At 54.9% G+C, this 13,850-nt stretch overlaps 2 protein-coding genes across 2 annotated transcripts; one reads left to right on the forward strand and one right to left on the reverse strand.

Moving 5' to 3' along the window:
• Positions 1-6,902: 6,902 nt before the first annotated feature.
• VTJ04DRAFT_6267 (uncharacterized protein) lies at positions 6,903-9,461 on the forward strand (the record flags this gene model as incomplete). Its single annotated transcript, XM_069364469.1, has 4 exons — positions 6,903-7,020; positions 7,389-7,541; positions 7,822-8,814; positions 8,887-9,461. 4 exons carry the CDS (start codon positions 6,903-6,905, stop codon positions 9,459-9,461), a joined length of 1,839 nt encoding a protein of 612 aa, XP_069218293.1.
• Positions 9,462-11,090: 1,629 nt separating this feature from the next.
• On the reverse strand, positions 11,091-13,301 carry VTJ04DRAFT_6268 (uncharacterized protein; the record flags this gene model as incomplete). The annotated part of the gene is made up of 1 exon (XM_069364470.1): positions 11,091-13,301. One exon carries the CDS (start codon positions 13,299-13,301, stop codon positions 11,091-11,093), a length of 2,211 nt encoding a protein of 736 aa, XP_069218294.1.
• Between the last annotated feature and the right edge of the window lie 549 nt (positions 13,302-13,850).

Here is a 13,850-nt window from a genome sequence, read left to right on the forward strand (position 1 = left end):
CATTTGAATTCTATTGAGAGTTGCATTTATTCTGCCATGTTCTTGATATGCGTTTTTGTATTGGTTGTTGATTGCTCTTGTGTTCTGTCTTGGGGTGTCTTTAAGGGTGAAGGTTCATATCAAAACCTACAGGGGTTGTCAACATTGTCTGTTAGTCTGGCGATGATGAGGCGCTCCAAAGGGGCATGCCAAGACTGTGAGCCTGAGTTAAGAGGTGACTTCAGGTCGCGTCACTCACAAGGTTGAATGGGTTGGGAAATGCTGATTTTAGACCGACAAAGTTTTGACATCGCTCAAACAGAAAATTTTGAACAAGTTTCTCTGCGACTTTGCTTGTATTGTTATGGTTTCGTTATGCTTCATTGCTTTATTCTGCCGCCCTCAAGTTTCTTCCAAACATTTGCTCACTGGCCAACCAGTGGGGTGTGTTTACCTCCCTCAGACGGGAGGATCCGCCAACCTTGAATGTCTCTCGATCATCTCATCATCTTATTCATCTCTTTCTCTCACTCACGACATTCATTCTTCAACTTTTCCACACACCCATACACGTCTCCAAAATTCCCCTGCTGAGATTTCTTCTGCTTGAATTTTTCCATTCGGTTTTCATCGCTACGGGGCTTGCAAACGAAAGCCATTGATCACAAGGAACTTTTTGGTCGTCTGTACCAGCCCCTGGGTGGGCTGGGCACTCCTCGAGTTTGACCGATTGAAGTTTCCAAGACTCAACTCAAAGCTCTGGTTTCATATTCAGGCATTCCGGTCGGTAAGTGGAATTCCATTTTTGCCTTGTCGATTTCAGACTTTGTTTTCTGCATTGAATGTTCCATTCGACCCAGGTCTGTAAGTTGCCTCGGTTCATCAATTGCTTCCATGATTCTCCAAGGCCAAGCAGTTGGCTTCCTTGAAGCAACTGGAGGTCGCTTGTTTTTCTTCACATTACCAGTAATTTTCATGGCTTCAGACGATCCCAAGTGGGTAATTGTCGTTGCTTTATATCCTGGAACTGATTGATCAACTGTGTTTTCCGAGCGTTTTCCAGCTCTGATTCCCATCGTCTTATCTCGGCCGAGTGGTCGGTCCTGACGTTCATTGTCAACACAGGTTTTGTCAACTTACCCGGCTTACCTGAGGCTTTATCTTCTGTGTGGGTGTTGCTGTTGAGTGACAGCAATGCCATCACCCATGCTTCTCTTCAACACACGGAAAGAGGCGGAGCTGGTGGTGTTCCTCAGAGGTCTTGTCCACCTATCCTGATATCTGGAAAGACACATCATTGGTGTTCTCAGAGACTAACAGGATCCAGGAAACACAACGGGGGATATCTTCATACACTCAAACATCCTCCTCGGTCTCCTCTTGACATCAACGCAACTCTGAATCACCAACTTCGCTGGGGTCCATCAAACCAAACCATCGTGTCGGTCTGAGCACCCTCTTCGTGGCTGTCCAGACGCATCACGGAACGCCTCAGTAACGGCTACGGAGTCCATGTTAATCTGGCCGTTCCAGTCATCGTTGTCCGGACCATCACGGAACTTATCAACAACTCGTACGGAGGTCAAGTTGGTCCCTTCGCCCCTATTGTTACGGACTCCTGCGGAGCTTGCCGTCAGAACTTTGTCGTCGGATCTTCGTCGGCGGAATTTGCCGTCAGAACCTATCGCCAGAAGTTGTCGCCGGACCTTGTCACCATCACAGGGACTGCGACACAGTTGAGGACGCGGTGTCGGCCTGTCGAGGTCTGTTACTGTTGTCCGGACCATCACAGAGCTTAATGCCAGCTGTGGAGGCCCGATCGGTTTATATACCCCTTATTCTTGTTCGGACCATCGAACCTTGTCACCATCGCAGACTTGGATGAGACAACGGAGACTACGTCGGCTTGTTCATCCCATTGTCATAGTCCGGAGAACTGTCGCGGAAAGTCGCGGAGACGCGTTGATCTGTGCACCCCCGACGTCGTCGCGGACTACCAAAACTAGGTGGTCGCGGATCTTTCTGAACTAGGTGGTTGCGGTCATCGAGACGTCGCGGATCCGCGGAATATTGGACTATAAGTTCGCCTTTCTCGACCAACGACTTTCTGGATTCTTTCTCCTCTTCCGTCTCTTCCTCTGCCAGACTCGACTTCGGCAAACGGCGGCTTCATCAATTCATTCCATCCACCAAGCCGCCCCAACGACCATCACAGTCGCACCTCGACAATCGCTACTCACCTATATCGTTACCATCTCATCGATACCGTCACTCCCGTCTCATTCGCTTTCTTCGCGCGACTCAGCCCTGGTGAACGGTCCGTTCAGCTCTTCATTCCATCCAGCGAGCCGTCTCAACAACTGTCATCGTCTCACCGCCACTGCTGCGTTTCCTTCAGCTTAATCATATTTCTCTCTCAGACGCAGCTTCGTCGAGCAGAAGCGTGGTCTCTTCGTCTCGGATACCAGACCATCTCAACCATCGGTGCCCCACTGTTAAACAGCAGCTTCGTCTCAACTCCTATTATCATCATCACTTGGGTGGTAAGTTTATTTATGCCGATCTATCCCAACTACTACTTTCAATAGGCGTTTTGGCTTCTTGTCCATATACCGGACCCCCTGAACCACCATCACCGACTCGTCTTTCACAAGCACTTCCGTCCACTTGTCCCGAACCTCCTCAACTCCCGTCACCACCCTTAGCAAGTCCTTGGTCAGTTTGTTCCACCCCCTGAACATCCCCCTTTTTTCCCACAGGCACTTTGCCTGTTCATACCGTCTCCACACCACTACCTGTCCCAACAAGCGCTTCGTCCGTTCATTCAGTCCCGCGTTCGTCACATCTCCCGAACGTGGTTTTTCTCTTTCTAACGGGTGCTTGGACATTTCTTCTTTTCCTTCCGTCCCTCGAAACATCCCAACTTCCACCACCGCTCCTTTTCAAGCCAACTCTTCTTCCCTGATCACGTCCATTTTGTTCACCAACCACGGTCGCTACCACCTCGTCACCAACTTCCGTTCACCTCATCTCTCAGGCACGGATCTTCCCAATGGGTGCTTTGTTTTGCTCATCACATATCCCTTACCCCCTTTTTCACAGATACATTCTTTCCCTTTGCCCCCTTTTTTCTCACAGACATATATATACTTCTTTCCCTTCTGTCCCCTCAACCTTCCCACTTTCCAATTTCTTGAACCACTGCTCCTTCAACCTAGCTTTTTCCCTTGATCCCGTTCATTTTGTTCATCGCCCTTCTCAACCCCGTCGCTACCTCGTCCCATATATGAGGCGGGGATTTTCCCAAAGCTCTTTGTTCTATTCATCTGATATCCCTACCCCTGTTTCCATAAAGTGATGGCGGCTCGGCCCGCTCCCTCCCGTTCATCCCATCTTTCGGGCACAGATTCCTCAACGGGCGCTTTTTTTTTCCCAATACATCTCGCTAACCCTATTTATTTTACAGAGACGCATTCTTCCTTTCCTTCCCCGACTCCTTCCAACTTCCGGCGCTGTCGTTCCTTCAACCAACACACCGTCGCCACTACCTCGACACTCCCTTTCGTTGATCTCAACTCCAGGGGGCGGATATTCCCAACAGGTACGGTACGTTGTTTTCCCCCCAACCCCTTTTCTTAACAGACGCTTTCTTTCTTTTCTTTCCGTCCCCCGAAACTTCCCAGCTTCCACCACCACCGCTCTCTCAATCGAGTCTTCCTTCAGCCCGTTCATTCTCTTCACCCACCGTCTCAACCACCGTCACCACCACCTCACACTACCACCTCAGCACCCGCGATCATCCCACATGTTGGGCGCAGACTTACCTAAACGGACTCTTTGTTTCGTTCGTCTTATCTCCCTAACCCACCTTCCTGAAGAGAAGGCGGTTCGGCCCGTTCATCTCATCTCTCGGGTGCTTCGTTTTACTCTAACCCCTTTTTTCACAAGTCACTTTCTTTTCTTTCCGTCCCCCGAACCTTTTCCAGCACCGCCGCTCTTTCAACCAACTCTGTTCCTTCAACTCGTTCATTCTTCTCACCGACCGCCTCAACCTCCATCACCTACCTCATCACCAGCTTCCGTTCTCCTAGGCGTGGACGTTCCTAACAGGTACGTTGTTTTCCTCGTCTCATCTCTCTAACCTTTTTTTCCTTCAAGGGAAGAAGGTTCGGCCCGCTCCGTCCCACAACGGGTGCCTTTGTTTTGCTCTAAGCCCGCTTTTAAACAGACGATTTCTTTCTGTTCTTTCCGTTCCCGACCTTTCCAGCTTCCACTGCCGCCCGTCTTCCAACTGACTCTTCTTCAACCCGTTCATTCTGTTCACTAACCGTCTCAGCCACGATCATCATCATCCCGTTACCCGTTTCCGTTCTCATCACCAGATTCTGTTCCCCTAGGCGCGGACTTTCCTAGCAGGTATGTTGATTTGCTCGTCTTATCTCCCCAACCCTGTTTTCATAAAGAGAAGGAGGTTCGGCCCGTCCCGTCCCGTTTCGTCCCGTTCCGTTCATATCATCTTTCAGGCGTGTATATTCCTGGTGGGTGCCTTTATTTTACCTTAACCCCGTTGTTAACAAACTCTTTTCTTTCCGTCCCCCAACCCTTTCCAGCTGCCATCACCCAATCAACTCTTCCTTCAACCCGCTCATTCTATTCACCCACCGTGTCAACCACCACTACCACCTCAGTCACGACCACCTCCGTCACCACCACTTCAGCATCCGCGTCATCCCATATCTTGGGCGCGGACTTTCCTAAACGGGCTCTTTGTTTCGTTCGTCTTATCTCCCTAACCCCGTTTTCCTTAAGAGAAGGCGGCTCGGCCCGCCCGGCCCGCTCCGTCACGTTCATCTCATCTCTCGGAGAACTTTGTTTTACCCTAACCCCGTTTTAACAGACACTTTCTTCTTTTCTTTCTGCCTCCCGAACCTTTCCAGCTTTTACCACCTCCACTCTTTCAACCAACTCTTCTTCCTTCAACCCTTCAACCCTTCAACCCTTCAACCTGTTCATTCCATTCACCGACCGTCCCAACCACCGTTACCACCACCTCAGTCACTCGCTTTGATCTTCACATATTGATCGCTTCTCAAGTAAGTTACATATTTTCCTTTCGTCGTATGTCGGCTTCGGCTCTTCTTCGTTTCATCTGTCAACGGAGGCGGACAGCTGTGGTCTGTGTGAAGCCGGAAAGTCGGCGATCGCAGAACACGTTGTCTCTCCTCAGTCAGACCAGCAGGGACAGTTCAGGGCGGACCACCGGCGAAGTCGACCAACCGACGGCTGGTCGGGCAAGCGGTTTTGCGTCGTCGATCGCTTTTGCAGCTTTCCGTACCCAAGCTGCCACGGTCAGTTCAGGGCGGATTGCTACGAAAGCTGACCGACTGTCGGTCGGGCGGGTTTTGCTTTTTCGGCGACTTCCGCGACATTCCGTACCCAACCAAGCCGGCACAGTCAATTCAGTTCAGGGCGGACCACCAGAGAAGCCGACCTGCCGGCAGCCGGTCGAGCAAGCGGATTTACATTCTTGATCGCTTTGGCAGCTCTCCGTACCCAGACCGGCACGGTCAGCTCAGGGCGAGCTACGTGCGAAGCTGACCGATCGCTGGTCGGTCGAGTTTTGCTGTTTCGGGCACGATCAGTTCAGGGCGGGCTCCTTTCGCGGCGGACCGAACCGCTGGTTGGGTACGGGTTTTGCTATTTCGGTCGCTTTGGCGGTTCTCCGGACCCGGCCGGCACGGTTCATTCAGGGCGGGCTACTTCCGAGGCCAACCGACCGCCGGTCGGGTTCGGGTTTGCTGGTTTCGGTCGTTTCCGCGGCTCTCTGTACCCAGGCCGGCACGGTCAGCTCAGGGGGGACCACCAGCAAAGCCGACCTCCCGACGGCCTGTCGGGCAAGTGGGTTTGCAATGTCGATCGCTTTCGCAGCTCTCCGTACCCAGACCGGCGCGGTCAGCTCAGGGCGGACTTCGCGTCCAACCGACCGACCGCCGGTTAGGTGTGACTCTGCTGTCTTGGTCGCTTCCGCAACTCTCCGCACCCAGCCAAGCCGGCACGGTCAGTTCAGTTCTGGGAGGGCTACTGCCGAAGCCAACCGACGGCCGGTCGGGCCCGGATTATGCTGTTTTGGTCACTTCCTCAGCTACTCATACCTAGCCGGCACAGTCAGCTCAAAGCGGACCACTGCTGAAGCCAACCGACGGCCGGCCGGTCTAGCGGTTCTGCTGTCTTAGTCATTTCAGGGCGGGCTACTGCTGAAGCTGACCGATGGCCGGTCAGGTACGGATTTTGCTGTTTGGCCATTTTCGCAGCCATCTCAGCGAGACCGCCGTGGGCAGCTAAGGGCGGACTGCACCTGAGGCTGATCGACGACCGGTTGGGCAAGCGGTTTTGCTGTCTTGGTCACTTCCCGTTGGTCCTGGCCATGAACTTTCCGCAGGGCACTCTGTCATTTTCAACAATGACCCAAAAATGGGTCTTGTTGAAGCATCAGTTGTCGGGTTCGCGGTTTTGGTCTTGCATCTTTTTCATATTTTACCCCCTTTTCGCCTTTACCCCTTTTCTGCATCCCCCCTCCCCCCTCCCCCCCTTTTCACATTTTACACCTGGCATGATTTAGACGCGTATTACGCCTCATATCATCTCTACATCTTTCATACCCTTTATGACATTGATGCCTTCTATGCCCTTTCCATTTCCATTCTTTTCACATCCTACAACTCTTTATGTCTAGCCAACCACTCTTCTCTCTTATCTTCTGTCTCCGCACCCTTTGACAACGGACCGTACCCTCTTCTCCCTCGTTCATCGATTCTGGCTGTCAGGATTCAACCTTTCCTCCGAGGTTATGCTAACATTGAACACAGACCACCAGCTAACCACCTTCCATTCTGTCGTTGTTGACAGAAGACAGCAACAGCAAGATGGCTCCTGCGGCCAAGAGAATGGAGAAGGGAAGCTACAGGACGTACGAGGCTCAGGCCCGTCTCCTGGCAGCAGTCGTGGCCGCCATGCCCGACAATTTCCGCTTCGATTACAAGAGTGAGTTTGTCCCAGCCTTCCCTCTCCCCGTTCCCCTCCCCCCCTTTTTTTATTATTATTATTATTATTTTTTTTATTTTTTACTGTTTTTGTCTCATCCTCCCCCGTTTATTTTGGTCTCGTTTTCCGCTTCTGCCCAGGTGGCAGTGCCGCTCACTTGGTCATTCTTGTCCCGGCAAACAATATATGCTAGGCAGCGGCAGCGGCAGGAGCAGCGATGTTAATAACGGCTACGGCCGCCACAAGGTGGCATACCCAACATACACGACTATCTCCTTATGACATTCGCCTATCAATATATTATATCCAACACCCAATATCCAGCAACAACCGACAACGATGGCTGACAGCACGACCACCACCGCCAGCCATCGCTTCCTACCTCGGTGGGAAGAGCACAGAATCTGCCGTCGAGCACCGTTTCCGACCTTTGAAAGTCCAGGCGAGAGTCCTTCGGTTGATGGTTGCGAAGGGAATCGACCCCATGGACCATCCGGTCTTCGAGTGGAGGACCGAGAGCGGTAAGCAGCAAAGCCGGCCACTCATTTACGACATGGGACTAGAAGTGACTTTGGACGACATCGGCTCTTCAAATCGCTTACTCCTTTCTGCTGCCGCTGCCTGGCTGCCACTCTATTCTCATCAACATCGTCTTGAGTCCTGAAGCGGTCCGAGCATGGCACGCTGAAGATGATCAACGGAGATGGTCCCCAAGTTGGGCATCTTGCGCTTCCTGCCCCCAATTAAGATCCTGCATCTCAGCTTAAACCAAACTCTTGACGGTTCTAACTTGGGTCGCAGAAATCCAGAAGTACTTTGGGGAGAGCACCTGGGAGGGCATTGCCTACCAATTCCGCGCCATCAAGAGGACTGCGGACACCCTCAAGGCCGCAGCTGATAACGGTGGAGATCCTGTTCAGGCATTCCAGGCTCTCCTGGACAACGGAACCATTCCTCGTGCGAACATTGTGGTCCACACCCCTTTGGCCCCTACTCCCACGCCCAAAAAGACCCGACCGGCTCCTAGCGGTTCTGTCACCCCTGCAGCGAAGCGCCGTAAGGCCGCAGCGGTGATCGAGCCTGAGTCCGAGGATGGCGCGGAGGACCAGCCCGACATTGAGGATAATGCGGAAGCCGAGCCAGAGACTAAGGGTGAAGCGGAAGCCAATGCTGGACTCGACTCGGACGGTTCACTCTATCAGTGCAGCTCTTCCGACTCTGACGATGACGACGGCTTGAACGACACCCCAACAAAGCCCAAGTCAGTTCCGCGCCAGACCAGGTCGGCTCAGAAGAAGGGCTCTGGTCCGTCTGTGCCCGCTCAAGCGGCGGCTGCCGCCCCAGCTATGGCATCCAAACAGGCTGCATCTGCGTCGACTCCGTCTAAGGCTGCTCAAACCGGGGCTACGAAGTCGACTCCTGTGAAGCAACACCCTATTGCACCGGCCCCAACGGGAGCTGCGAACCCGACCCCGAGCCAGCCGCTCCCGATTGCGCCGCGTCCCGCTGTTTCGGCCCCGACGTCGACATCGACTGGGCCTGCTCCGAGCTTCTCTGTGCCCGCCCGTCCAGTTCAGCGCCCCGTCCCCAACGACTTCACCAACCCAGCCACCGGTTTGCCGTACCACGTCACTCCGGCTCGCACCGCGACGACCACGGCCGCTACCAGCATCAGCATTCCGGCACCCGCTCCCTCGACCGCTGGCGCCGTGAATCCCTCGCCCACCGACACATCCTCCACGGGCACCTTCCGCCGCACATCTGTCGTTAGCATCGGCAGCTCTTCTGGTGCCAGTGAGCCCGACAACAGCATCTTCAATCCATCATTGTATGCACCGACCCCTTCACCTGCACCTATCTTCCCAGCATATGCCACCGGCCCCAACCCGTACCTGTCGGGCGGCCTTCTCCCCGACTTGATCAACCAGCAAGGCCTGGTCAACCAGATTCCCCTGTTTCACCCCAATGGGGGAGATTTGCTCGTCAACCAGCAAGGCCTGGTCGGCGCCGGCCAAGATAACAACATACTCCAAGCTCGCATCCAGCTGCAGAATCTAATGATCATGAACCTTCTCAACAACAGCAACAACTCCAATCTCCCCGCCGTCATCCCCGCCATAGGACAGCAGCAGTCCTTTATGTCCGCTCCTGCCATTCCGAACTATCTTGCCAACCCGCCCATCTCCACCAACGCCTTTTCGACGGAAGTGCCCACCACCACCGCGGGTTCGGGCGCGCGCTCAACGACGACCACGATGAATACCCCGACGACGATGCTGAACACGAGCGCTCCGACGGCTACGGGCATCTCGCCCTTCACCAACACCGCCAGTGCAACCGCCTTTGCGGGCAGCGCGTTCGCAGGCGCCGGCAAGGTTGACGACTTTGCGGCGTTTCTGAACTTTGGAGGGGATGGAGAAGAGGATGCCGGGGATGTTTAGACATCCGGTGGCGTCATTGGAGTTCCCGCCCTCGTGCTGGAGGAGCTCCAGGTGAGTTGGGAAAGGTGAGTTGTGCCACTTCCTTTGAGTTCATGGAGCAAGTCGGGACGTTTTGAGGGTGGCGAGACTAACAGATATTTGGGACATCATACAGACGAGGGAGAGAGGATGAGTCCAGCAATGGTTTCATCACGCTCACTCAGTCCCGCCCCAAACAGGGAGAAGAAGCAACATTGAAGAAGCACATCAGTTTGTTTGCAACGTCGATTTCCTACCCTATACCCATGCGCACAGTTTTCAATCTCGTTTTCGTTTCCCACCGGCATGTGATCTCATCGTCAAACATGGGCGACTTCGCAACCCCCTAAGACAGCTACAGTTCTGCGTGACGGCCAAGCCAACCACCCCTATATACCGCGACAATTTCGTTGCGTATTTCGTTGGTTCAGCCACAGCCAGCAACAGCAGTCGAATCCAAAGGGGACAGCACAGCACAGCATCATTATTGCACAGCCGACAGCCGTCAGCCACCAGTCGATATCGACTTTGACCACCCCTTCGAAGAAACCAACCACAAATATGTTGAGATGGAGAGGGAGGTATCACCACATTGGCACACAGCACACGGCACAGTTATTTCAGTCTCGTCGATCATCCAGCCATGGTTTCGTTTTTCGTTTTCTACGGCAACTACGCGTCCCTTTTCGAAGCGGAATCAAGAACCCAATCCGGCCTTCCATTCATCCACATCCATTTCTACCCTACCCCCCTCTTCCATCCAGCATCGACTGAAAACACCAACCAAATCATCTCGACCGGCGCCTCCACGAAGTTTTCGTCCTTCGGTCTCACAACCAGGAAGGACGACCGTGAAGGGAGAAGAACTGGGCAGTGATTATTGGGTTTGGGTTGATTGATGCTGCGCAATTGCGCGGATTGGTATCGGGGAAGGGATGGGATATATCCACATATATCCGGATAGGATTGATATGGTGACGTTGCGCATTCAGGCCAGCGTCCAGGCATGGGGATTCACAATGGCAAAAGGGACAGCAAGGCACAAAAAAGCATCGTTATTCTTATTTTGGGGTCCCTCGGATTCGGTGCTCCCCGATCACCTAGTCAGGAGGACCACTCGGCGTAGCACACGGGCTGGTTTTCACAGGTTGAGAGAGGGATGACGAAAAGGGAGATTCCAGGGGGAAATACCACTATCGCGCTGCTCTTAGAACAAGACACAATCAATCCATCGCGTTGTTTTCCATCTCATACGTATGGACCATCGCGCCAAACTCTGATCCCTCAAGACAGCAACAAGAGTGAGTACGTAAACACAAGGTCGCTGGACGATGTTGATCCATTTGCCTCCTACCATGTTGTAGCAGAACGACACCACGACGCGCCATATGCGTTATGTGAACTAACTAATAAGCACCGCCATTCTAATCATAAACCCAACGTATAACCACCAAATCAAAACAAGACTTCCCATCCATCCCATCATTCCTAGGTACCCAATACCCAACCTCTTTATATCCCATCCTCCAACCACCCTTACCCCCTTATCCAGCCCATACCGAAGTACCTGTCCTTAACCACACCTCCCATCCTATCCCATCGCTGACCCCCCTACCTACTACTACCTCCCAGCAAAAGCTCCCACAACCCATTCGCCTCGACAAAGTCGTGATGGATGATATTCACCAGCCACACGTCCTGGCGGACCGCCTCGAGGAACCTCGCGCTTGGGCTTCCGCGCGGGTACACTTTAGCCCACTCGCGCCAGATGCCAAACGCCTCCTCGCTCCAGGCGCGGAAGCTCACTTCTTCGATGATGGTGGGCGTGACGATTTCTTTCCCCGGGAACACGCCCCAGGTGACGGCGTTGGTGCTCGCTTCGTGGGGTTGTTGTTGTTCTTCTGTTTGACTTGGTTGTTCTTGTTGTCGTGTTGTCGTGGATGAGGTGGTGGCTGTACCGCTATCCGTCCGTGATGATGCTGTTTCCGCTTGTTGCGCCTCCGTGGCGACGGTATCCGAGCTGACGAAATCCCCTCTCGCGTTGGTAGCGTAAAAGCACACGACGTCCTTCATCTCGGGCTTCCTAAGCCGCTGCTCCAGCTCCTTCCAGTCCCGGCTCGGCAAGAAGAACTCGACGAACGCCTTCTGGAAGACGAACCCGTTCTGCGGGCCCCAGCCAAACGTCGGGTCGCTCGACCGCAGCCCGTTCACGGCCGGCTGGGACGCCAGCGTCCACCACCCGCGCGCGTTGAGCTGCACGAGCTGGTCCCGAATGGTAGCTGTCTCCGGGCTAAACCCTTCCTCGCTCCAGGGGATCATGGACAGCTCCCCGCGCAGGTGGCGGATGAAGATGTCGCTGACGTGTTCGGGCGCCGTCGGCTCGCCCCAGAGCTGCCGCGCCTGGGACACGGTGACGTGCAGGCTGACGCCGTAGCCGTCGATCTGCCCGTAGGCCGGTGAGCGGGCGTCACCCCACCGGCCGTTGGGGAAGTCGTCCCAGGTGGCTTCGCGGCCGAGGACGCCTTCGCCCTCGGAGATGGCGAGGGTGTTGGCGCGCGTGTTGATGGGACCAGCCGGCACGCTGGCTTCGACGGCGGTGGTTTCCCAGTCCGAGGACGCGGACCGGCCCTGGACAATGACGCGGTCGCGGGGTTGCGAGCCGACGGAGGATTTGCGCCGCCGCACGACTGCTTCTGGGCGCACGGAGGGGCTTTCTTCGCCGTTGACGCGCAGGACGCGGATTTCGGGCAGAGGGTTGATGTCGTCGACCGCCTCTTCGTCGGGGGTTACGGGGGCAATGAGGCCTGTGCGCTCGACGATGAAGGAGACGGCCTTTTCGAGGTTGAGGGTGTAGAAATGAAACCCTCGCGGATGACCCGGGCTGGTCCTGTCCTTGATCTCGCGGATCTGCTCGACCAGCTCGCTCAGGATCTCGACGCCGACCTCCTTGACCTTCTCGTCATCACCGCGGACGGCATCAAGGCGAGCCATCAGCGGATCCGGGATGCGCGCATGGCTGAGCTTGGTGGTGCGCTTGATCATCTGGTAGCTCTGGATGGGCATCAGGCCGGGGATGATGGGGATATCACGGAATGCACCGCTCGGGTGGGAGCGCAGGGTTTCCTCGAAGCGGCTGTAGGCATCGATGTCGAAAAAGAGTTGGGTCATGATAAAGTCGGCACCAGCCTGGACCTTCTCGACTAGGTAGGGGAGGTCGTGTTCGAGGCTCTGGCCGAGGGGATGGCTCTCATCGGCATGGCCCTCAGGATAGGCGGCGACGCCGATGCAGAAGTAGTCACCATGGTGTTTCCGGATGTACCGAACCAGGTCGATGGCCCAGGAGAACTCGTCGGGGGTTTCACCGTCATCGCTGCCGGCAGCTTCTGGGTCGTTAGGGTCAAGATACTCGGCACGACGGGGAGGGTCTCCGCGTAGGGCTAGAATATTGCGGATGCCCAGGGCCTTTGCATCTTCGAGGGCCTTATCGATGAGGCGGCGGCTCATGTTGGTGCAAGTCAAATGAAGGCATGTGGTCAGGCCGAGCTCGCGCTGGCAGATCTCGGCGAGCTCGAGGGACTTGGTGGCAGTCGAACCGCCGGCACCCCAAGTGACGTTGACAAACAAGGGACGCAGGGCGCGGGCCATGCGGTCAAGACGGCTGCGCAGGTTGGAGAAGCCCATGGCCGTCTTGGGCGGGAAGAACTCGAGGGAGAAGTAATCTTGGCCCGGCCGGAGGGCCGCAATCTTGTCTGTGATTTTCTCCATGATGTGCTTGTTTACGGCCTCGGGGGGCAGTTCCAAGCTCGGGATATAGTCGCCCATGCGGGATGGTTCTTGCTAGATGTTGATATAGGAAAGGAAAATGGGAAAAACGCAGGGTGCCCGTCCTGGATAAAGATGGACCCGGACCTGGACACGGATGGACACGGATGGCCACGGCAGACTCGGAGGGTGGGGCAGAGCAGAGCCCGATCGGATGGATTGGAGCTCGGATTGGGGACCAAGATGCTCCTACATGATCCATGGATGCTGGAACAGGCCCGGGAGAGGTCTCTACATATATAAGTACCTACATACAAACAGGATTTCCGACAACAAAGCCATTTGCTTGTCCAACTGCCGAGTTCGTGTCCTAGGTAGCATGCGAAAGGAACTGCACAGTTCAGTACAACAGCACCCAGCCAGCGACCAACCCCACCTTTTACACAACAGAGGGGCGCGCGTGCGTGGGGTAGCGTCGGCTGAAGTGTCCGCCCTGCTGTCCGGGTCCGGCGCGGTGGGGCCGGCAGTGTTTCGGCCAGCGTTGGTAGGGGGGGGACCAGAGAGCTGTCCACGGCAGAGTCGTGTACATACATGCCAGGTTTGACGGGA

Source organism: Mycothermus thermophilus, assembly GCF_041956435.1.
Source record: "Mycothermus thermophilus strain CBS 625.91 unplaced genomic scaffold VTJ04scaffold_4, whole genome shotgun sequence".
Taxonomy (NCBI): Eukaryota; Fungi; Ascomycota; class Sordariomycetes; order Sordariales; family Chaetomiaceae; genus Mycothermus; species Mycothermus thermophilus.